This window comes from Microtus oregoni, unplaced genomic scaffold (genome assembly GCF_018167655.1).
Source record: "Microtus oregoni isolate MIOR12 unplaced genomic scaffold, Mior012 000005F_ref0000423, whole genome shotgun sequence".
NCBI classification, from domain to species: domain Eukaryota; kingdom Metazoa; phylum Chordata; class Mammalia; order Rodentia; family Cricetidae; genus Microtus; species Microtus oregoni.
In genome coordinates this window covers 25,870,846-25,895,745 of record NW_024543064.1, presented here as the reverse complement: position 1 = coordinate 25,895,745, position 24,900 = coordinate 25,870,846, and the positions used below count along the sequence as shown (strand labels likewise).

The 24,900-nt window shown below is 41.2% G+C and overlaps 1 protein-coding gene across 5 annotated transcripts in view; it reads right to left on the bottom strand.

Annotated features, from left to right (window-relative positions):
• The window catches only part of Zmym4 (zinc finger MYM-type containing 4), a 118,801-nt gene extending 95,043 nt beyond the window's left edge, over positions 1-23,758 (bottom strand). For 2 of the 5 annotated variants that reach the window (XM_041652012.1, XM_041652015.1), the window contains exon 1: positions 23,368-23,758. In XM_041652012.1, coding sequence (XP_041507946.1) covers positions 23,368-23,415 — 48 coding nt within the window. In that variant the 5' untranslated portion in view covers positions 23,416-23,758. The remainder of the gene's footprint in view (positions 1-23,367) is intronic. The other 3 variants (XM_041652013.1, XM_041652016.1, XM_041652014.1) reach the window with 2 other exon arrangements.
• Positions 23,759-24,900: the final 1,142 nt, after the last annotated feature.

The following is a 24,900-nucleotide window of genomic DNA, read 5'->3' as shown; positions in this document are numbered from 1 at the left end:
CAGCAGCAGTCTGGAAGCTGTCATGGATGTTGGATCATCTGGTCCATTGCTTTAGCAGGTCTTGTTTGATCAAACCATAATAGTTGGTAAGGAATCTATAGCTTTTTATCCTCTGTGGAAACAAAAGCAGAACCTCTTTTCTAACAGTAACATACCCTTAGACTCAATTTTTGAAGTCAAGATAACTTTAAAACATATATATATTGGTTTAGCTTAGCAGCCCATACAATAAAATATCTCTCTGTACTTAGCTCATTTACAGTCAAAAAGTTTAAAGAAAACACAGTAATCTAGACTTTCTGTTAATATTTCTTTATGTGGCCTTATCTTTTTACTCTATTACTTTTTAAGTATTTATTTATTTACTATGTATACAATATTCTGTCTGAGTGTATGCCTGCAAGTCAGAAGAGGGCACCAGACTCCATTACAGATGGTTGTGAGCCACCATGTGGTTGCTGGGAATTGAACTCAGGACCTTTGGAAGAGCAGGCAATGCTCTTAACCTCTGAGCTGTCTTTCCAGCCCACTCTTACTTTTTTACAAGTCTAGTATTCATTTTATTATTACTCCTTTAATCTATGACTGTACTCTTATAACTATCAATAAATACTCTCTCTCTCTGTTTCTCTCTCTTTCAAGCCTACTCACATTTATCCAGCTCTGTGACTCATTTAGAGGTGTTTTTTATCTGAATTTGTCTTTATTGTATGCATATTGATAATAATTTTTTGATCAGGAGCATTTTTTTTAATGCTAAGCAAGCACGGCTAGGACCAACTCTGTGGCCCTGCTTTCCGCCCAGTCCTACATGGCAGAGGCATGTTCACTGCCCCAGCTCCAGGGTCAGAACAGGTCTATGTTACCATTAAGCAATTTGTAACACACTGCTCACAGACGCCATTTAAGTATTCGGCCTCCTGAAAGAGCCAGAGCTGATCATGCAACTAGCATGAACCAGAAAGCCCTCCCCTAAAGAAGCTGGGCAGTCTTCACTGTCAATGCTGAGTCAGGAAGACCTCTCTTAAAGGAGCCAGCAAACAGAGCCCATCCTATCAAGAAGCTGCACTACACTCTGTGTTCTTTTATGTCTAGAATTTCTTTCCATTTTTTATTATTAGTGTACAAGGACATGTGTGCCACTGTGCTTGGCAGTCAGAGAACAACTTTCAGGAGTTGGAAATTTCCCTTTCTACCTTGTTTACTGCTGCTCTGTGTATTCCAGGCTAACTGGCTACTGAACTTCTAAACAATTCTCTTATAACTAACCACCTCTCATTCTACCATTAAGTGCTGGGATTACAAATACAACCACATCTAGCTTTATGGGGTTTTGCTTGCTTCCTTTTATTTTTGTTTGTTTGTTTTTTCTCTGTTTCAAATCTTTGGCTGTTCTGAAACTCACTCTATAGACCAGGATGGTCTTGAACTCAGAGATCTGCCTGCCTCTGTGTCCAAAGTGCTGGGATTAAAGGCATACACCACCACCACCCAGCTATATCCGGCTTTTTACATGGAGAGACTGTTTTTAATATACTGAGAAATCTCATGAGCTTCTTCCACCGATTTTTGTTATAATTTTGTCTAAAACAAAAACAAAACAAACAAACCAGAAAAAAACACCATGTTTTTGCTTATGTAAAGGGAAAGGGAATCCGAGGACAATTTTCAAGAGCTGGTTCCCTCTTTTTTTTTTTTTTTTATTTTTTAAATTTATTTATTTATTAAGGATTTCTGCCTCGTCCCCACAACTGCTTCCCATTTCCCTCCCCCTCCCCCGATCAAGTCCCCCTCCCTCATCTGCTCGAAGAGCAATCAGGGTTCCCTGACCTGTGGGAAGCCCAAGGACTGCCCACCTCTATCCAGGTCTCGTAAGGTGAGCATTCAAACTGCCTAGGCTCCCACAAAGCCAGTACGTGCAGTAGGATCAAAAACCCACTGCAATTGTTCTTGAATTCTCAGTATTCCTCATTGTCCGCTATGTTCAGCTAGTCCGGATTTATCCCATGCTTTTTCAGGCCTAGGCCAGCTGGCCTTGGTGAGATCCCAATAGAACATCCCCATTGTCTTAGTGTGTGGGTGGTTCCCTCTTTTCACCATGTGAGTTCTAGGGACTGAGCTTAGGTTATGGCATTTTGACACACGAAACTAGCTAACCAGTCCAGTGTTAAAATAGTCACCATGATCTGGCATAGCCATTGCACTCACGAACTCACAACAACTACAGCTAACTGCTCAAGACCAGTAGTAAAAACTGTGCCAACAGACATTATTGATTAGATCAGTGAGTTCCGGAAAGAAGTATGAGTGGTGGTGAAGTAGGCATGGGATGATAGAAATGGATGTGATCACAGTACACTGTTTAAGGGCTGAAGAGCTGGCTCAGTTGTTAAGAACACTTCCAAAGGACAAGGTTTTGATCCCCAGCACCCAGAAGGCTGCTCACAACCACCTGTAACTCCAGTCCCAGAGTATCTAATGCCCTCTTCTAGCTTCTACAGGCACTAGGTGAACAAACACGTATGCAAGCAAAACACTCATACACTAGACACATAAAAATAAAATAAATTTAAATAAATATGTGTGTTTGTGTGTATTTAGTATGCATAGTACATACTAACTTGGTTTTAGTTCAAAAAATAGGACAATTTTATGTTTACTGTTGTAAAATTAATAGAAAGCACATTAGTAAACTTTTTTTTTTTTTTTTTTTTGGTTTTTCGAGACAGGGTTTCTCTGTGGTTTTGGAACCTGTCCTGGAACTAGCTCTTGTAGACCAGGCTGGTCTCGAACTCACAGAGATTCGCCTACCTCTGCCTCCCGAGTGCTGGGATTAAAGGCGTGTGCCACCACCGCCCGGCTAGTAAACATTTTTGTAAGAATTATTATGGTGTGAGTGTGGTATTTCCATGTGCCTCCATTGTCTGGATAGTTTTTTTACTTAATTCATACAGCATTTCTTCCACATTATTATTATGGGTACTGTTGTATGTATCTCTTTAAAGGAAGTTATAAGATAAATTTATAGAAGTATAATAATTGTATCAAAAGTTACTGATAGTTAAAATATTTGTGGGTATTTGCAAAATTGCAACCCAAAATATCTATCCTAACTCCATCCTCCACCTGAGTGCTCCTTCTCTTGCTCTCTCACTATTGCTGACATTATCTGTATTTGTCACCTAACATCATCTGAAATTTGCAGAAAGTTTGACACTCTTTGGCTTCTGTTTTTATGGTCATTTCTAGTCTTCAATCCTCTAATTCACAACCGCCATAATAATATAAATTATTCTGAAAGAAATCTTCAAAAGACAAACTTTCTATAGTTCAGAGATTTTCAATTAGTGTGTTATAAAAAATTTAAAGGCAGATTAAAATGTTCTTAAATTTTTCATTATGATTTATACATTTTGAATACTGTAATAGGAAGGACTACTTCTAGGTTCTCTACATGATAAAGATAAAACTTAAATATCTTATAATTTAATATTTCATCCATAAATCAATTCAAAGAGAATGAATACTATAAAATCAATGAGCATGAGAGTCTTATCCATTTACTTTGGTCTTTTTTCCTCTACTACAGTTTTTTAGTGTCCAGAGCTCATTATTATTTTGTAAATCATTCACACTTTTGTTTCCTATCATAACATATATAACTGAAAAAAAGTATTTCATTTCAATGGCTTGCTACTGGTATACAAAAAGAATTAACTAAATTTTTACTTGTAATCTTGTGAAATTCATTAATTTTAAAAGTATTTTGGAGATTTCATAGGGTTATCTATATATTTAACTATTTTGCTTGTAAATAAAAACAGCTTGCTGGCCAGTGGTGGTGCACATCTTTAATCCCAGCACTTGGGAGGCAAAGGTAGGTGGATGGATCTCTGTGAGCTTGAGGCCAGTATGGTCTACAGAGCAAGTTCTAAGCCATCCAGAGCTGTTACACAGAGAAACTGTTAAACCCTGTCTCTGAGAGGGGGGGGGGGAAAGCTTTACTTCTTTCTGATTACTATGACTTTATTTTGTATTGAATTAGCTATCCCCTGGTACTATATTAGTACAAGTAATAAAATTGGACATCCTTGCCTAATTTTTAATTTAGGGTAAAAGTACTCTTTTTTTTTTTTAAACCAAGGGTTATAGTAACTGTGGGCGTCACTGGACAGTGTAATTGTAATGTAAAGCCTAAGAGAATGGCATTTTAAAGAACAGCTGAGAGCCAGGGAAGCCTAAGCACTCATCTTGAATAACAGCAGTGGTTATGCCACATAGGTACTGAGTGCTATGTCACCTATCAAAGTCCAGATGTCTTTCCACCCAGCACTGACTTTCCTATTAGATCTTTATGAACAAGTATTTTGGGCTCTTTAACCTCATCTGAAGCCCAGGCCCAGACCCAGATGAACTATTACTATAATGGTCAAACACAGATACAAACCCCTGGCATACACTAAGTATAACACAGGTCTGGCACCCTCAAACAGTCCCTAACATCTCTAATGCCCTCTCACTGCTAGGACATGGCATCTGAAAGGCTGTTTCGCTCCCAACCTCTGCTTACAGTGCTGAAGAAAGTAGCTGCAGACCTGACTCAAGCAGGGAAATGAGAGCCAGGTTAAGGATGGAATCTGAGCCTGTCCCCTTAAAACTTTCTCTGTATGGCTGTCTCAATCCTGACACATTCCTTCCCTGAACAAAAAAAAGCAACTTGAGACTTACAGGACAGTTCAGCAGGTAAAGCCACTTGCTGACAAACCTGACCACTTAAGTTCAATTGCCAGGTCCCAAATGGTGATCAAAAAAAAAAAAAAAAAGAACTGAAACCTAAAAGTTGTCCTCTAATATCTACATACATCAATGCACATTCATACATGTATGTGTGCACACTCACTAAAATATGCAATTGTGCTAGGCGATGATAGCACAAACCTTTAATGCTAGCACTCGGAAGGTAGAGGCAGGCGAATCTCTGAGAGATAAAGGCCAGTCTGGTCTACAGAGAGGGGCTACACAAAGAAACCCTGTCTCAAAAAAAAATAAATAAATAAATAAATAAATAAATAAATAAATAAATAAATGTAATTTTTAAAAATTAAAGGTATGGAGAGATGGCTCAGAGGTTAAGAGCACTGACGCTATTCTTCCAGAGGTCCTGAGTTCAATTCCCAGCAACCACATGGTGACTCACAATTGATCTGATGCCCTCTTCTGGTCTGTAGGCACACATGCAGACAGAACATTGTATACATGATAAATAAATAAATCTTTTAAAAAATTAATCCCTGCACTCAAGAGGCAGAGACAGGCAAATTTCTATGAACTGGAGGTCAGCCTGGTTGCAGGCCAGCCAAGGCTACATAGAAAGACCTTGTCTCAAAAAAAAAAAAAATTAAAACATGGGATTTCTGGTATGCGGGGAACATAACTTGTTTAGGATATGTGAGGTCTTAGGTTCAAATCAATATACTGTAAACAGTAATAGATATAAACCTTTTACTTTCTTGTCCTATTTTTAGTGAGTTGGGTCTACTGAAGCATTTGTCTATCTAAAGTAGGTGAATTAACTACATAGTTACTAATAACTATTCCTTTTCAGTTCTAATAAAGTTCTTGTGCTTTTATTTTCCTTTTCTTTAATCAGTCTAGCTAGATTATATTTTATGTTGATCTTGATAAAAACTAACTTCTGGAATCATTAATTTTTAAAGTTTTATGCTTCCTATTTGATTTGTTTCTTTTTTTTTGTTTTGGTTTTAGTTTTTTGAGACAGGGTTTCTCTGTGGTTTTGGAGCCTGTTCTGGAACTAGCTCTTGTAGGCCAGGCTGGTCTTGAACTCACAGAGATCTGCCTGCCTCTGCCTCCCGAGTGCTAGGATTAAAGGCGTGCGCCACCACTGCCCGGCTTGATTCGTTTTAAAAAAAAAAAAAGCAATTATTTAAAAAATTTGTGTATTTGTGTGGTTTTGTTTTTTTGGGTTTTTTTGGTTTTTCGAGACAGGGTTTCTCTGTGGTTTTGGAGCCTGTCCTGGAACTAGCTCTTGTAGACCAGGCTGGTCTCGAACTCACAGAGATCCGCCTGCCTCTGCCTCCGGAGTGCTGGGATTAAAGGCTAAAGGCGTGCGCCACCACCGCCCGGATTGTGTGGTTTTGTTTTGTTTGTTTGTTTGTTTGTTTGTTTTTCGAGACAGGGTTTCTCTTCTCTGTGTATCTCTGGCTGTCCTGGAACTCACTTTATAGGTCAGGCTGGCTTCAAACTCACAGAGATCCACCAGCCTCTGCCTCTCTGAAATGCTGGGATTAAAGGTGTGTGTGTGTTAATTTAAGTAGGTGGGTCTAGACACAGAGAAACCAAGCATCCACACAAGTCAGAGGACACCTTTCAGGACCCAGTTCTCTCCCTTCACCATGGGTCCCAGGGATTAAACTCAGGTCACTAGGCTTTCATACAAGCTCTCTTACCCAATGAGCCATCCAGCTGCTCTCTGCTGCTGTTTGAGACAGTTTCAAACTGCAGCCAGAGGAGCCTGAGCTCATGTAGTGCTGCTGCCTTGGCCTTTTGAGTGCTGGAATTAGAGGTGAGAGCTACCATATGGTTGTCTTGTAGCTTTATTATTTCCTTCGCTTCTTTTGATTTACTACTATGCTTTATTTTTATTTGCCTATGTTTTTTTTCTTACTTTTTTATTGAGACAGGGTCTCATGAAACCCAGTCAAACCTAGAACCCACTATGACACCAAATCCACAACATCTCCATGATATGTCTGTACTATTAAAGTCAGATAAAGTAGACAAGACCTGAATCTCAAGACTCAAGGCTAGGAAGTCAAGCATTGTCCAAATGCACTCCAACTTTGCTACTCTATCTCAACTCTAGTTAGAGCAGTAGCTACCTGTTATCATATAAAACCTACCATTTTATATGCCTTAGAATTCTATTTATATCTTAAAGTTACTTTTCCATTGTTGTTTCCTAATTATACTTTGTTGGGGTTGGAGGATTGAGACAGAGTCTTATGCAGTCCAGGCTGACTGAACTCAAGTAGCTCAGAGCTGCCTCCACCTCCCATGTCCTGTGACTACAGGTGTGCATCACCTTGCCCAGCTTTTCTAACTCTTGATATCAAACTTTCCATATTCAAATACTATATGCTTTTTGTCCCCTACTGTCATCACAAGAGACAGAAACAATGGAACTGTAACCTGGTTGGGTTGTATCCCTGGGCTATATATATAGTACAGGACCCAAACAGCAACCATAGTGGTAATAATGCTTGGCATGCAGAGGCATTAAAGGTGACCTCACTATCACCTGTAATTGGGTATGGTTACATGGCAAGTGAAGCAAACACACAGAATACACTTCATTGTTAAAGCAGTAGTGGTGGTTACAAAGTCTATAAGGATTCTCTATATATTCTTGAACAGTTGTAGAAGAAAATAAATTTAGATACATAACTCAAATCAAATAACATTCAAGAAGAACAGAGGACTATTTGCCATAAACTTACAAACAAACTCTACACTAAGAAACTCTTGTCTCAAAAAGCCAAAAAGCAAACAAACTCACAGACTTTTAATTTCGCATTCAGGAAGCAAACACAAGCAGATCTCTGTAAGTTTGAAGCCATCCTGATCTACTAGTCAGTTCCTGAACACCCACTGCTCATTAAAGGAACTGCTAAATTATAAATCAGGATTGAATTCAGTTTCACTGGGTTTTTTTTTTTCCTTACCTGAGTAACAGCAATTACTGAGGGGAAAAAAAAATGTGACTTTGAAACACAATAAAGATAAGTGATTGTAACAAAATGAAACTAACAATTTCAAACCTTCAGTAGAAATAACTTCTCCTTCTGAACATAAGAACTGCCATTCTTTTCTTTAAAGTCCTGGGTTTTTAATCTTTCTGTGACATAAAGGCCTTCCAGAAAGATTTTCATTCACCTCAAAACTCATTAACAATTCTATTCCAGGACAGGAACCAAAAACTACGGAGAAACCCTGTCTCGAAAATTCAAAAAAAAATAATAATAATAATAATTCTACTGCCACTAGATCAGTGGTTCTTAACCATCTTGATGCTGTCAACCCTTTAATACAGTTCCTCATGCTGTGAGGACCCCCAAACATAAAATTATTTTCATTGCTACTTCCTAACTGTACTTTGTTGTTATGAATTGTAATATAAATTTCTGATATGCAAGACATTTGATAGTCAACCCCTGTGAAAGGGTTATTCAACCCCAAGAGGGGCAATGATCCACAGGCTGAGAACCACTGCACTAGATCTACAACCAAGACCAGCCTTTGCTGAATGGAGAAATCAAGGCCAGCCTGGAATATGCTGGGAGATGCTATCTTTAAAGAGAGGAGGAGCTGGACATTGGTGAAACCCGCCTTTCATTCCAGCACTTGGGAGGCAGAGGCAGATGGATCTTTCTGAGTTCAAGGCCAGTCTGGTTTACAAAGTGAGTTCCAACTCTACACAGAGAAACCCCGTCTCAAAAAAGAGGGAAAGGGATAGAAACCTGGAAGCTACAGTAAAAATATTCAATCACAGAGTGCTGTTAACATAGGGTGTTGTAATTTAACATAGGTTCTCTCTAACAGCTTACTTGAACACTGGTAAAAACTTAAGACAAAGCCGGGCGGAGGTGGCGCACACCTTTAATCCCAGCACTCGGGAGGCAGAGGCAGGCAGATCTTTGTGAGTTCAAGAGCAGCCTGGTCTACAAGAGCTAGTTCCAGGACAGGCTCCAAAGCTACAGAGAAACCCTGTCTCGGAAAAAGAAAAAAAAAAAAACCTTAAAAGACAATTACAGTCATATTTAGCAAAGTTGAATTACAAGAGTTGCACTGGTTTTATATGGAAGAAGGAAACCAGAGGCTTTAGGAAAGAAAAAGAGAGTGAACTTAACCTCTACAATCTGCATACCTACTACCCAACAATTAATATATTTCCTGCAAATGCCTAAATGGGCCACTGTTGTAGAAAATGGATCTCTGCACAAAAGAGCCATTTTCATCAGACCACTGTGTCTGCTTACAAGAGACTACCACAATCAAGTTTAAACCAACTGCTGGCATTCCTTCCTTCATAGGACAGGGTAGGGAGAGTCACTGAACCTTCACCTTCCAGACACTCCTCCCAGCCATTTGTACACAGTCCCAACTGCAAAATGGCCTCAGGGTCTCCAGAGGTGCTAAAGTGTATGGGCTAGGGTTAACTGAAAGGGTTCTATCTATGCAGCTATAAAGAAACCCATCACCCTATGCTGGGTAAAGACTTTTCAGCATGGCTACTTTTGGGGTTCATGCTCCAGGAAGAAACTTCAAGCTCTTTAAGTAAGTAACCTTAATACTCACTGGCTCCCCCAGGGTAAACTTTGATGGAATTGTACTTTTGAGTTTTAGAAACATGGTGTAGGAGATTATTCTGTCTATGTGTTGCTTTCATTGGTTAAATAAAAAAACTGCCTTGACCTTTTGATAGGGCAATACTTAGGTAGGCGGAGTAGACAAAACTAAATGCTGGGAAGAAGGGCAGACGGAGACCCGCCATGGAGCTGCGGGTCCCCTAGGACCTACAAACAAAAAAATAGCCAGGTATGGTGGCATTTACCTGTAATCCAGTAATAGGGAGGCAAAGCAGGTGGATCCCTGAGGGCTCACTGGCCATGTGGCTGCCCAGATAAACACATACTAATAAGCAAGCTCTAGGCCAATGAAAGACCCTTGTCTCAAAAACCAAGGTGAAAAACAGCTCCCCAGGAGCAGCACTCAGTTATCTCAGGTCTCCACACACATACATACATGGGCACCTGAACACAGTACACACATACACACACAATTCCACTGTAGAAGAAACCATGCAAGGAATCACCAGGCTAAGGAAAGAATCTTTACCAGAAGACAAGGACAACTATAAAGCAGCAGCTGCTCTCAACTAAGTCATGAGTATGCTGACATATAAAATAACAGGACTTACTTTCATGGAGGGAGAAGCAATAAGATCAGATGTCTAAGGCAGGTCAAATAAGAATGTCTCTGTGTTGCAGAATATTATTTTAAGGTATGTTGCTTTCGTTTATGTTGTATTTGTTTAACTCTATGAAGTGGTGGCCAGTCAGTCACCCAGCCAGCCATGGAATAAGAGTGAACGTAAGATAAACAGAATGAAGGAAAGAAAAAAAAAACCCAGATTCAAAAGGCAGTTGGAATAATTTAAGTGAAGAAAACCTGGCAAGAAGCAAGCCAAAGCCGGGCGATGGTGGCGCACGCCTTTATTCCCAGCATTCTGGAAGCAGAGGCAGGCGGATCTCTGTGAGTTCGAGACCAGCCTGGTCTACAGAGCTAGTTCCAGGACAGGCTCCAAAGCCACAGAGAAACCCTGTCTCGAAAAACCAAAAAAAAAAAAAAAAAAAAAAAAAAAAAAAAAAAAAAGAAGCCAAACTAAGAACAGGCATTTATAAGTAAGTATAAGCTTCATGAGTGAGTTACTTAGGAGAGGGGCGGTGGGCCAAAAAGAGCAAAAAGCATAAAATACTGACACAACATCTCTGAAAGTCGGGCATAGATTTGGTGATTATTAGATTACTTAGGTGGTATTTTATAATTTTTATTATATATTAAATATATACACATATGTATGTATGTATGTATGTATGTATTCTGCCGTCGTGTATATAAGAAACACGTGTATGCCAGGTGCACTCAGAGGCTACAAGTCCTAAGAACTGAATCTGGGTCCTGCTGAAGAACAACCAGTGTTCTTAGACACTGAGCCATCTCTTCAGTCCCCTCCTTAAAGAGTGACCTTAAAGAGGAAATTTTCAGCCAGGCATATTGGCACAAAAAAAACAAAAACTATTACCTTAAAGTAGGGAAAGGAAAAATAACCAAAATACAGACACAAAAGTGAAAAGAAATCAGGAACTGGTATAATCTCAGCCCGTATTTTTTTTTTTTTTTGGTTTTTTGAGACAGGGTTTCTCTGAGAACCAATGAATAAATAAAAACACTTGATGGCCTGAGCTCAGTACCCAAATCACACCACAGCAAAGAATCAACCTCTGAAAGCTATCCTTTGACCTTCACATGTACACTATACACACATGCCCACACTCAAAACACATACCACACACACACACACTGATAACTTTAAAAAAAAAAAAAAGAGGAAAATGTTTTTCTTGAGTTTGGACTTTGGTCTATAAATGCCATTTGACAATAAAAAAATACAAGGAATTCTTCAAAAACTGGTTAGCTCTAAGGCTACCATAGTAACATGGTGATTAGGAGCCTAGATAAATCCTTCAAGGACAGAAAGAAAATAACCTTTCTAGTATTTCTCAAGGTAAGGAATTCTCTGGACACACAGACGGACAGATTGACAGATGGACACAGACACACACACACTTTCTTTAAAAAATAAATGGTTTATTTTCCTATTATGTGTGTGCAAGTTTTGCCTCTCCATGTTTTGCACACAGAGGTAAGAAGAGGGTGTCAGATCCCCTGGAACTGCAATTATAAATGGTTTTAAGACACCATATGCGTGCTGAAAATCAAATTCTGCTTCTCTTCAAGAGCAACAAGTATTTCTAACCACTGAGTCCCAATAAATTCAACTTAAAAACAAATTTTTTTAGAGGCTGGAGAAGTGGTTAAGTACACTGGCTGCTCTTCCCCAGATGACTCATTCGGTTCAATTCCCAACAAACACATAGCAGTTCACAAACATCTGTAACTCCAGTCCCAGGAGATCCAGTGCCCTCTTATGTCCTCCATGGGCAGGCACTTCATGCATGTGGTACACAAACACACACTCAAGCCAACATTCGTATGTATCAAATAAAAATTAAAATCTAGCCAGGGAGTGGTGGTGCAGGTCTTTAATCCCAACAAAGACAGGCAGATGTCTGTGAGTGAGGTCAGCATAGTCTACAGAGTGAGTTCAAGACAGGCTACAGAGAAACCCTGTTTAGAAAAACCAAGAAAAAAAAAATCTAAAAAAAAATTTTAAGAAAAGAGCCAGGCAGTAGTGGCACATACCTTTAATCCCAGCACTTGGGAGGCAGAAGCAGGCAAATCTTCGAGTCTTAGGCCAGCCTGGTCTACAGAGCCAGTTTGAGGCTACACAGAGAAACCCTGTCTCAAAAATAAAAAATGAGAGAGAGAGAGAGAGAGAGAGAGAGAGAGAGAGAGCGCATTAAGGAGAGAAGATAAAGCCTGTTGTGGCAGCACATGACTTTAATCTCTGCACTCAGAAAAAAGAGGAAGGAGAATAGCTATGAATTTGAGACCACCTAGGGAGGGAGGGAGGATAGTGGAGGAAAGAGGTTAAAGAGACTTAGGAATGAGTTAAATTCTTCTGGAAAATATAAGTAAACTTGAACTTGGTGATAATTTCATAAATATGAAATCAAAAATACATGGTACAAAGTAAAACAAGCTGGGCAGTGGTAGTGCACACCTTTAATCCCAGCACTTGGAAGGCAAAAGCAGGTAGATACCTATAAATTCAAGGCCAGTCTAGTCTACAGAGCTAGTTCTGGAACATCTAGAACTGTTACACTGAGAAATACTGTCTTGAAAAAAAATAAAAATTTCACAAAAAATAAAAAATTCCAAACTTCTGTGCATCAAAAGATACGCTCACAAGAATGAAAATACTTTCATCCAGTCCAGGGATGGGAGAAAATATTTGCAAATCACCTACAAAGAGTTCAACAGCCAGAAACTAGGTGACAGTAGCACATGCCTGTAATCCTAGCAGCTAGGAGACTGAGAAAGGGAGCTGCCAAATTCTAGGGTAACTCAAGCAACACAAGTTCCAAGCCAGCCCCAAATAAACAACATGACCTTATCTCAAGGAAGAGTTTAGTATGTAGAATACATGTATAAAAATTTCCACAATAAAAGAGAAACTCAGTTAAGTACCAGACAAAGAACAAAGATTTTTAAATAGATATTTTACCAAAAAGGGTATACCAATGGCCTATAAGCAGATGCAAAGATACTCAACATTATTATTAGAAAAACATGCCAGGCAGTGGTGGTGAACACCTTTAATACCAGCACTCGGAGGCAGAGGCAAACGGATCTCTTGTTCCAGACCAGCCTGGTCTACAGAGAAGTACCAGAACAGCCATGGCTACACAAAGAAACCCTATCTCAAAAAAAGGGGGGGGAATAAGAAAGAGAGAGAAGAGGGAAGGGGAGGGGAAGGGAGAGGAGGAAAGGGGAAGAGAGGCAGGAAGGGGAAAAAAGAAATGAACAGAGGTGGCGTTGGAGAGAGAGGCTCAGTGAGTAAAGGCACTTGCCATTAAAATGGGCAACCTGAGTTCAGTCCCTAGGACCCAAAAAGTGGAAATAGAGAGCCAATTCCTAAGACGTTGTCACCTGACTTTTGCATGTGCAACATGGCGTGTCTGAGCACAAATACACTAAATGTAATAACAAAAAATAAAAACTAAGGGAGTGGTTTGGAGAGATGGCTCAGTGGTTAAGAGCACTGACTGTTCTTCCACAGGACCTGGGTTTAATTCCCAGTACCCACATGGCAGCTAACAACTGTAACTCCAAGATCTGACACCCTCACACAGACATAAATGCAAGTAATATACCAATATACATAAAATTAAAAAAAATAAATTATAAAAAAATAAAGGGCCGGGCGGTGGTGGCGCACGCCTTTAATCCCAGCACTCGGGAGGCAGAGGCAGGCGGATCTCTGTGAGTTCGAGACCAGCCTGGTCTACAGAGCTAGTTCCAGGACAGGCTCCAAAGCCACAGAGAAACCCTGTCTCGAAAAACCAAAAAAAAAAAATAAAATAAAAATAAAGGGAAGCAGGGTTCAATTCCCAGCACCTACACTGACACAGCTCACAACCATTCACTCTTAGAGGATACAATGCCTCTGGCCTCTTTGGACACCTGCATTCACACACACTTAACTACACACATGTGGCCTTAGGGTTTCTATTGCTGTGATGAACCATTACAAAAGAAACTTGAGGAGGAAAGGGTTTATGTGGCTCACACTGCATAGACACTGTTCATCATAAGTCAGGCCAAGAACTCAAACAGAGCAGGAACCTGGAGACAGGAGCTGATACAGAGGCCACAGAAGATTGCTCTTTACTAGCTTGCTCTCCATGGCTTGCTTAACCTTCTCAGAGAACCCAGGACCACCAGCCCAGGAATGGCACCATTCACAATGGGCTAGGTGCCACCCCCCCCCCCGCCATCAATCACTAATTAAGAAAATGCTCAGGGATTAGAGAGATGACTCAGTGGTTAAGAGCACTGGCTGTTCCTCCAGAAGTCCTGAGTACTAACACTCACATGGCAACTAACAACCTTCTATAATGGGAGCCATTGCCTCCCTCTTCTAGTATGCAGATGAAAACATAGTCATATACATACATAAATCTTTCATTTAAAAAAGATAAAAAAAAAAAAAGCTGGGCAGTGGTGGCACACGCCTTTAAACCCAGAATAGGCAGGCGGAGCTCTATGAGTTGGAGGCCATCCTAGTCTACAAAGTGAGTTCCAGAACAGTTAGGGCTGTTAAACAGAGAGATCCTGTCACAAAAAAATCAAAAAAAAGGAAAGAAAGAAAAGAAAATGCCCTCCAAGCCTGCCTACCGGCAGATCTTAAAAAGGCATTTTCTCAACTGAGACTCCCACCTCTGACTCTTAGCTTGTGTCAAGTTGACATAAAACTAGCCAATATACATACCTATAATAAAATAAATCTTAAAAAATAAATTAAAGGCCGGGCGGTGGTGGTGCACGCCTTTAATCCCAGCACTCGGGAGGCAGAGGCAGGCGGATCTCTGTGAGTTCGAGACCAGCCTGGTCTACAAGAGCTAGTTCCAGGACAGGCTCCAAAACCACAGAGAAACCCTGTCTCGAAAAACCAAAAAAAAAAAAAAAAAAAAATTAAAAAAAAATAAATAAATAAATTTAAAAAAAAAGATGCCTTTACAAGAATAAAAAAAACAAGGAAGCAAGCAAATCCAAGTCATAATAAGATGCTATCTCATATTCACTAGTATGGTCACTGCCGAACAGGAAAAAGAAAATAAGAGGTGCTTATGCAGACATGGGAAAGCTGTAGTCTCCATACACTCCTTCCGGATGGAAAACAGTACAGCAAGTAGGTACAATAGTCCTGTGGTGCCTCAAAATGACAAACATAGAACCCTATATAACCTAGCAAATGCCGAGTATGTGTTCTAAAAAAAAAAAAAAAAAAAAAAGGCAGGGACTCAGATACTTTATAACAATGTTTACAGAAGCATTACAACAAACCTACAAGACCAACTGATGAATGAAAAAATAAAATCTGATATATACAATGGGACTTTTTTCAGGTGTAAGAAGGAATGGGAAATTATGACACATGTGACAACTGGTGTAACCTTGAAAATGTTATCCTGAGTGAACCAATCAGACGTGACAGGACAAATGCATGATTCCACTTACATGTAATATCCACCAGAGACAGAAAATAAGAGTTTGTCAAGGATGGGAAGAGATCTACGTGGAATGACTGCTTAGTGTGTAAGTTGTCTATTTGGGCTAAAATAAGTGGTAACTGTTTCATCACACCATAAATATACTTATAAAACCATTGAATTGTACATTTTTTAAAGATTTAATGTATATGAGTGCTCTATCTGCCTATATGACTTTATGCCAGAAGAGGGCATTACATCCCACTACAGATGGCTGTGAGTCACCATGTGGTTGCTAGGAATTGAACTCCGAACCTCTGGAAGAGCAGTCAGTGTTCTTAAATTCTAAGTCATCTCTCCAGCCCCATGAATTAACAATTTAAATCATTAAAATGAGGCTGGGCAAGGTAGTCTTTAATCCCAGTACTCAGGATGTAGAAGCAGATAAATCTGTGCGTTCCAGGCCAGACTGATCTACATGGTGAGTTCCAAGACAGCCAGGGTACAAACAAGAAAGAAAAAGAAAAAAGGAGAGAAAGGAAAGGAGGAAAGAGAAGGAAAAAGAAAAGCCCTATCTAAAACAAAAATAAATGGAAATAAAATATTAAGAAAAATTAACCTTTTAGTTATTTTAATAAAATATTAAAACAAATATAAAACAAATTTGTAATACAATCAAAACTCATGATCTATCCCTGTATTTCCTATTCCTGTCTACATGAAATTCAATTTTTATATATTAAATTTTCATGAATTATATTACATAGTATACTATGTAATACACATTCCTTGAGTTTCATTTTATTATTAATGTGTATGTGTACTTATGTAAGCTTATGTTGTAGAATATTAGTTGAAGATTGTTACATTTGTTTAAGCTCTGGAACATTTAATGATGCAATGATGTGTTGCATTCTTTTATGCTACATTTGTGTAACTCTACAAAGCTGTGTTACTTTGCCTGTCTAAAACACCTGATTGAATAAAGAGCTAAATGGCCAATAGTTAGGCAGGAGAAATGACAGGCGGAACTGGCAGGCAGAGAGAACAAATAGGAGGAGAAATCTGGGAAGAGAGAATTTAGGAGCAAGAAAAGGGGAAGAGAACATCAGGGGTCAGGAACCCAGCTACATAACCAGCAACAGAGGGAACCCACAGACAAAAGGTACATGAGATATTCTCTGTGTAGCCCTGGCTGTCCTGGAACTCACTCTGTAGACCACAGATGGGATAATCTAAGAAAAGCTAGCTAAAATAAGCCAAACTAAAGCCCCTCATTCATAAGAAAGAATAAGCTACCTGGCAGTGGTAGCACACACATTTAACCTCCAAAGGCAGAGGCAGGTGGATCTCTATGAGTTGGAGGCCAGCTTTGTCTTCAGAGTGAGTTCCAGGGCAGCTAGACAGCCAGGACTGTTACACAAAGAAACCCTATCTTGAAAATGCAAAAAAGGAGAAGGAAGGAAGGAAGAAAATAAGACTAAGCCTCTTGAGTATTTATTTGGGAGCTGGGTGGCGACCCCCAAAGAGTATACCAAATGCCCAAAAAGGAAACAGGGTATTGGATACTCTGGACCTGGAGTTATGACTGGTGAACCACCTGATGCAGATACTAAAATCCAAGTCCTCTGGAAGAGCAGTAACACTCCTTTAACAACTGAGCCATCTTTCTAGTCCAAAAGATTTTTTCCATTGTTTTGTTTTTATTTTCCAAAACAGGGTTTCTCTATATAGCTCTAACTCTCCTGGTATTTGCTCTGTAAACCAGGCTGGACTTAACTCAGAGATATGACTGCCTCTACCTCCAGAGTGCTGGGATTAAAGGGATGCGCCACTATCACCTATTTTTAGTTTATGCAGATGGGTGTTTTGCACGTATTGTCTATGAACCTTGTGTGCCTGGCACCTGCAAAGTATAAGTCAGCACTGGATTTTCTGGAACTGGAGCTATAAATGGTTATAAGACCATGTGGGTGCTAGGAACCAAACTCACGTCCTTTAGAGAAGCAGTCAATGTTCTTAACTGCTGGGCCATTCTAGTCTGTATAATTTATTACCCCTGCACTCGGGAAGCAGAGGCAGGCGGATCTCTGTGAGTTCGAGGCCAGCCTGATCTAGAAGAGCTAGTTCCAGGACAGGAACCGAAAAGCTACGGAGAAACCCTGTCTCGAAAATCAAAAAAAAAAAAATTATTACCCTAATATACTTTTTTTTAGATTTATTTACTTATTATGTATACAGTGTTCTGCCTGCATGTGTGCCTACATTACGAAAGGTTGTAAGAGCCAGCTTGTGGTTCCTAGGAATTGAACTCAGGACCTCTTGAGTGCTCTTAACCTCTAAGCCATCTCTCCAGCCCCTAACATAATTTAACTTTTCTTTTCACAAAGTTATTATTACACTCTCATGTCTTTCTACCTTTTTTTTTTTTTTTTTTTTGGTTTTTTCGAGACAGGGTTTCTCTGTGGTTTTGGAGCCTGTCCTGGAACTAGCTCTTGTAGACCAGGCTGGTCTCGAACTCACAGAGATCCACCTGCCTCTGCCTCCCAAGTGCTGGGATTAAAGGCGTGCGCCACCACCGCCCGGCTATGTCTTTCTACCTTTATCCCCTAAAAATAAAGTAACAGCCTGAAAAGTGTCAGTCACAACTAAGTTCATATATATGCAAGCATAGACATTGTCATGGAAAGTAAGTGTATTTTTACAAACACGTAAACATAGTGTTTATGCATACTGAGAGTATTTCATATTTACTACATGGAGTTTGAGCATGAAAATGAATACAGTGGTGGCGAACACCTTTAATCCCAGCACTTGGGAGGCAGAAGCAGGCGGATCTCTGTGAGTTTAAGGCTAGCCTGGTCTACAAGAGCTAATTCCAGGACAGGCTCCAAAGATACAGCGAAACACTGTCTCGAAATACAAAAAACAAAACAAAACAAACAAACAAACATCAACAATAAAATGGATTGTGGATGCAAAAGACTTATATCAGATATAAGGCCAGAGAGATGGCTCAGCAGTTAAGAACACTGACTGCTCTTCCACAGGACACAAGCACAATTCCCAGCACCCACGTGCATCTCTCAACTGTCTGGAACTGATCCAACTCCCTCTTCTGGAATCCACAGGCACTGTAATGTAGTGCACATACATGCAGACAAAACACTCATACACATAAAAAATGAATTTTTTAAAAAGATTTATATATTAAATGTAGGCTGGACCTGGGTTCAGTTAACTACACCCACATGGCAGCTCACAACCATCTATAACAACAATTCTAAGTTATCTAATGACCTCTTCTGGCCTCCAAAGGTACCATGCATGCATGTGGCACACACATACATGTAGGCAAATACTTATAAAATAAAAACAGATTAATCATTTAAAAAAATATGTTAGGCAGGACATCTGAAGAGAAAGCTCAACACTTAAAAACCGTGGCTGCTCTTCCAAATGACCTGGGTTTAAATCCCAGCACCCATGATGGTTTCCAACCACCTATAATTCCAGTTCCAGGGATTTCAATATCTTCTGACCTCTGTGGACAATGTATCTATACAATGCACAGACACACATACACTCTGAAGACTCATATACATAAAATAAAAAATTTTTAAATTTTTCTTTTTTGTGTGTTTTTTGAGACAAGAGTTTCTCTGTGTAGCCCTAGCTATCTATCTAGGAACTCTGCAGACCAAGTTGGCCTCAACCTCATAGAGCTCAGCCTGCCTCTGCCCCCGTGTGCTGGGATTAAAGGCGTGTGCTGCTACCACCACCTGGCCAAAATAACAAATCTTGAAATCTATATATATTGAATACAAATATCCTCAATAATTTATCATGTAAAAAGCTGTGTAGGTGTTCCATGTGTTTCATGGTGGGTGTTAAAAATAATGTTTGAGCTGGGCAGTGGTGGTGCACGCCTTTAATCCTAGCACTCAGGAGGCAGAGGCAGGTGAATCTCTATGAGTTTGAGGCCAGGCTGGTCTACAGAGCTGGTTCCAGGACAGCCAAGGCTACAAAAAGAAACCATCTTGAAAACAAAACAATAGTAATAATAATGTCTGAAATCTGGGATGTGGCCCAAAGGTAATGCATGAAGCCTTGGGTTCAATCCCCAGCACCAAAAAGGAAAAAAGATGTCACTTTTTAGATGGGGTCTCACTATGCAGCCATGACTGGCCTGGAACTTGCTGTGTAGATCATGCCGGCCTCACAAACCTGCCTTTGCCTTCTGAGTCCTAAGATTAAAGCCATGGTCATTTCCTGCTTAAAACAACAAAAAGTTTTGATGACAACAATCACTTTTTCACTTGTTGAATGGAACCCATGATAAAGAATATACTTAAAAAGTCTAATTTGTTAGCAAAGCACTTAGATTTTTCTTTTTTTTTGTTTTTGTTTTTTGAGACAGGGTTTCTCTGTGGCTTTGGAGCCTGTCCTGGAACTAGCTCTGTAGACCAGGCTGGTCTTGAACTCACAGAGATCCGCCTGCCTCTGCCTCCCAAGTGCTGGGATTAAAGGCGTGCGCCACCAACGCCCGGTTTTAGATTTTTCTAAGACATTCTATAAAGCAAATGACAACAGAATGAGTAGCAAATGAATCTCTGAATTTACATTACAGTTAACTTATCCTATATTATTTCAAATAACAGACCACATGTTAAACACACTCAATGAAGACTCAGTTTACAAATGGTCACAAATTGAAGAACAATTCAGAACTTCAAAACATATGCACTCAATATCAATATTCTAAATAAATTATTAGAACATACTATTAGACAGCTTCATCCATTCTATGATTGGCTAGGAAGAGAACCTAACATTTTGCAAATCTAAGACTACCTTTATTTTATATATTTATATATATATTTTTGTTTGTTTGTTTGTTTTGCTTTTTGAGACAGGGTTTCTTTGTGTAGCCTTGGCTGTCCTGGAACTTGGTCTATAGACCAAGCTGACCTTGAACTCAGAAATCCACCTCTCTGCCTCCTGTGTGCTGGGATTAAAGGCTTGTGCCACCACCATCCAGCCCAACATTAAATTTTAATTGTTAAAAAATACTAAAATGCAATGTACTTAAAACACTAATGACTAGCCGGGCGATGGTGGAGCACGCCTTTAATCCCAGCACTAGGGAGGCAGAGGCAGGCGGATCTCTGTGAGTTCGAGACCAGCCTGGTCTGCAGAGCTAGTTCCAGGACAGGCTCAAAAGCCACAGAGAAACCCTGTCCCAAAAAAAAAAAAAAAAAACACACTAATGACTGAGTAAAGAGTTTTTGCTAGATGGAATAAGAATGTGGTAAACAGCCAGGCAGTGGTGGCACACACCTTTAATCCCAGCACTGGGGAGGCAAAGGCAGGTGGATCTCTGTGAGTTTGAGGCCAGCCTCGTCTACAAGAGCTAATTCCAGGACAGGCTCCAAAACTACAGAGAAACCCTGTCTCGAAAAACCAGAAGAAGAGAAAGAAAGAAAAAGAAAAGAATATGGTAAACAAGCATTTAGAAAAAAATGTCAATAGTAGAATCTAGGAGTTTGAGTATGCAGTTGCACCCTGAATTAAAGCTGTAGTTTTACTTTTCTTGATAGTTATAAACAGTTTCCTAATAAACTACTGAGGGAAAACATTTGCTGGCGTATCATTTATGATTTTAAGAGGAGAAACAAACTCCCTAGGGCTAGGAGTGAACCTCAGTGGTAGAGGCTTGTATCCCAAATGTTAAAGCCCAGCACTGGAAGAGTAAAATTAAAAAAAAAAAAAAAAGAAAAGTACAGACCTAAACAGAGAACTCTCAACAGAGGAATATAAAATGGCTGAAAGACACTTAAGAAAATGTTCAACATCCTCAGTCATCAGAGAAATGCAAATCAAAACAACTCTGAGATCCCATCTTACACCTGTAAGAATGGCCAAGATCAAAAACAACTTATACTGGAGAGGTTGTGGGGAAAAGGTTGTGCTGGAGGGAATGCAAGCTGGTACAACCTCTTTGGATGTCAGTGTGGCGATTTCTCAGAAAATTAGGAAACAACCTTCCTCAAGACCCAGTAATACCACTTTTGGGTATATATCCAAAGGATACTCAATCGTCCCACAAGGACATGTGCTCAACTATGTTCATGGCAGCTTTGTTTGTCATAGCCATAACCTGGAAACAACCTAAATGTCCCTCGACCAAAGAATGGATAAGGAAAATGTGGTATATTTACACAATGGAGTACTACACAGCAGAAAAAAATAAGAACTTTGCAGGAAAATGGATGGAGCTAGAAAACATTATTTTGAGTGAGGCAACCCAGACACAGAAAGACAATTACCACAATGTACTCACTCATAGGTGGTTTTTAAACATAAAGCAAAGAAAGCCAGTCTACAAACCACAATCCCAGAGAATTTAGACAACAATGTGTACACTAAGAGAGACTTACATAGATCTAATCTACATGGGAAGTAGAAAGTAGAAAAAGCCAAGATCTCCTGAGTAAATTGGGAGCATGGGGACCTTGGGGAAGGATTGAAGAGGGGATGGGAGAGGCAGGGAAGGGAGCAGAGAAAAATGTAGAGCTCAATAAATATGAATTTTAAAAAAGAACAAGGAAAAAAATAAATAAAATTAAGGAGTAGGAAAAAAAGAAAAAACAAGACAGAAACTCCTAAGTGGCAATCCAACTCAAGGGCAACCCTGTATTCAAATCACAGATCAAAATCCTGGATTTTGCAGACTTAATTACGTAACACAAGAAAAAAAACTGCATTTCCTCGGCGACTAATGGGTTTCTGGTTTAACTATGAGGTTGAACTCACAAAGCACTTCACATGGGGTTAGGCACACAGTCAGCACTCAGTGTGTTAACAGCGTCTATCTTCGAAGCGACACTTGTTTTATGCTGAAGGAAGAAGCATTTCGGTTAAGGTCCTATGACAATGTTTTAATCAGGTTGCGTTAACAACTACCCCATCATTTGAGGCCAATTCCAAAAGGAAGACTCCAGATAGGCGACTTGATGCTTTAACAAGCTGGCAAGGGGAAGTAAAAGAAATGCCTTCAAAAAATATTGCTCAATCGATAGTATTACTCTCCATCTGAAGAAAACCACTTGCAATTATATTAAGAAAAAAAAAGTTTCAAGAGAAACTTTTACAAGGGTTCCAACAACTCCTACGTAGACAAGGCTTCACCTAGGCAGGCAGGCTGGCAGGGTACATCCTCCTAACGACAAAACTTGCCACTCTTCCACGCTCCTAACTACAGGTAAAGAAGCTAGAAGACTACAACGTATTTCTCGTTCTAAAAAAAAAAAAAGAAAGAAAGAAAAAAGAAAAGAAACCTTCCTCCAACATCAAGAGACAGCCCAACTTCTTCCGAGGTGAAGAGCACCACGTCCACTTGGATCTTGATAACGGTCAAGGGGGAGGGGAGAGATAGCAGGAAGATGAATTGGCTACGGTCGGTGTTCCCGCAGCACCCTCCCGGTGACTGCTCAGAAGGCAGCAGCCCCTCCACGACTTCTTCCCGCCACCGCTGCCCCCACCTGACCTCTCCCCAGAGAAACTTCCACGGACTCCGTTACCCTCGAGGATGCAGAAGCGGAGCCTGACACCTTGCGTCCCCTAGGCTCGCCGAGTAGGCACCCACCGCCCCCAAGCAGGGAAAGGGAGGGGACCCGAGCGGACCACGGCCCCCACCCCTCCCCCCGCCGCTGGCCAGCGAGCTTTGTCCCACCTGCAAAGAGGACCCCCGGGCCGCCTTGGGCCGCCCCGCCCTCGGGCCGTCGACCACCGCGCCACCCACGAGCCCGAGGCTGAACGGGGTTGGCCGCGCCCCGCCCCCCGCCGCCCGCCCGCCCGCCCGCAGTCCGGAGCCCGCCCGCGGCCTCACCTCACCTACCCTCTTTCGGGGGCCGGTCTCCACCTCCCGCTCCGCCATGTTGGGCCCCGCTTGGAACCGCGGCGGCTCCCGGCGCGGCGGCCGCGGCCCCTCTCGGCCCCCGCCCACACTGCAGACACGGCGCCTCACTCGCGACGGTCCGGTCCCCTTCGCCCCCGCTGGGCCTGACGCGGGAGTGACGAGGGGGCGGAGGCCTGCGCGCCGGCCGCAGCTCCTGGGGGTCCCACTGGCGCGCGCGTGGGCACGAGGGCCTGCCGGGGCAGGGGGGCCGGGACTCGGGGGGTTAATGGCCTCCAAGGGGGCCCCGTGAGTAGGATTATTTTCTCTCAGAGAAATTCCTCCGCCTGTGGTTTCTTAAAGGGATCTCCAAACCAGCCCCTTGCGCGCGTCCCTGGTGCGCAGGCGCACTACAAGCCCCTCCTCCCTTTCCCACCAAGCCCCCGGTCCTGAGCGTGCGCGGTGAGTGGCCCAGACTAGGCCAAATCCTGCTCGTCTGTTTGCTGCCAGCAGCTGCTCCCACCACTCAACTATGGCCGCTCCCTTAAAGGGACCATGACCAAGGGATGATGGCAGGATGAAAGATCTTAATGAAAGGACTGCTTGGAGGACTAGGTGAAATGACAATGAGGGGTGCACATCACCACCCTACCCCTGACTACAGAGATATTGCTAAAAAGAGAAAATGTTGATGAGTTGAAGTTCTCAGGGAACCTTTGAGCATGAAGAATCCCAACTAAGAAGAAAACCGGACTGTTATCTCTAAGAAAAACCAACACCTTGCCAAGGGGGGAAGGTTAGAGACTACCAAGGACCAACTTCCAACCTTCAAATCAGATCCACTGGTGGTACTGAAGACAGAACCACCAACTGAAGATGCTCCAATCGTTATTTGTCATTAGAATAACAAAATGGGGCAGGATCCTAAACACCGGCTACTCCATTGCTTTCAAAGTTAACATTTCAGTATGGTCATTTGACATAGACTAATTTAAGTCAAGATACTGAGTGGCTGGTGAGGAACCTGAACCCAGACTGGAGTTGCATCACTCCAGAATTTGGAATGTACGAAACGGTCTTCAATCAAGACAACTGGGCAAGAGGACATAAAATGGAAAGTCCCTTGATATTTCAAGAACGTGGTTGCTCTCCTGGGAAGATGGGCCATGGTAACCTGCAGCTGCTGTGTGTCATCCTTCGCCTCCTCTGCAGGAACGGGAGAATCTGACTTAGAGAATAAGAACCACGCTGTCAAAACAGGAAAAGCCAAGAGGAGTGGGCTCTCTCTTTTCTGAAACACATTGAAGAGAGCTCAGGAGAACGAGAGCTTGATTCATCCCTCTGCCTAGGCTAGTCATGAAGTGCTCACACGGAATAAAACTTTCCTAATGGAATCTTCGTGATGGCTTAGGGACAAAAGAGAGACATGTAATAAGAAATACAAAGAAATTGGTTGGGGTTGGGTTGGATCGGGCTGGGTTGCTCTGTAGCTCAGGCTAGCCTGGAACTCTTGATCCTGCCTTGATC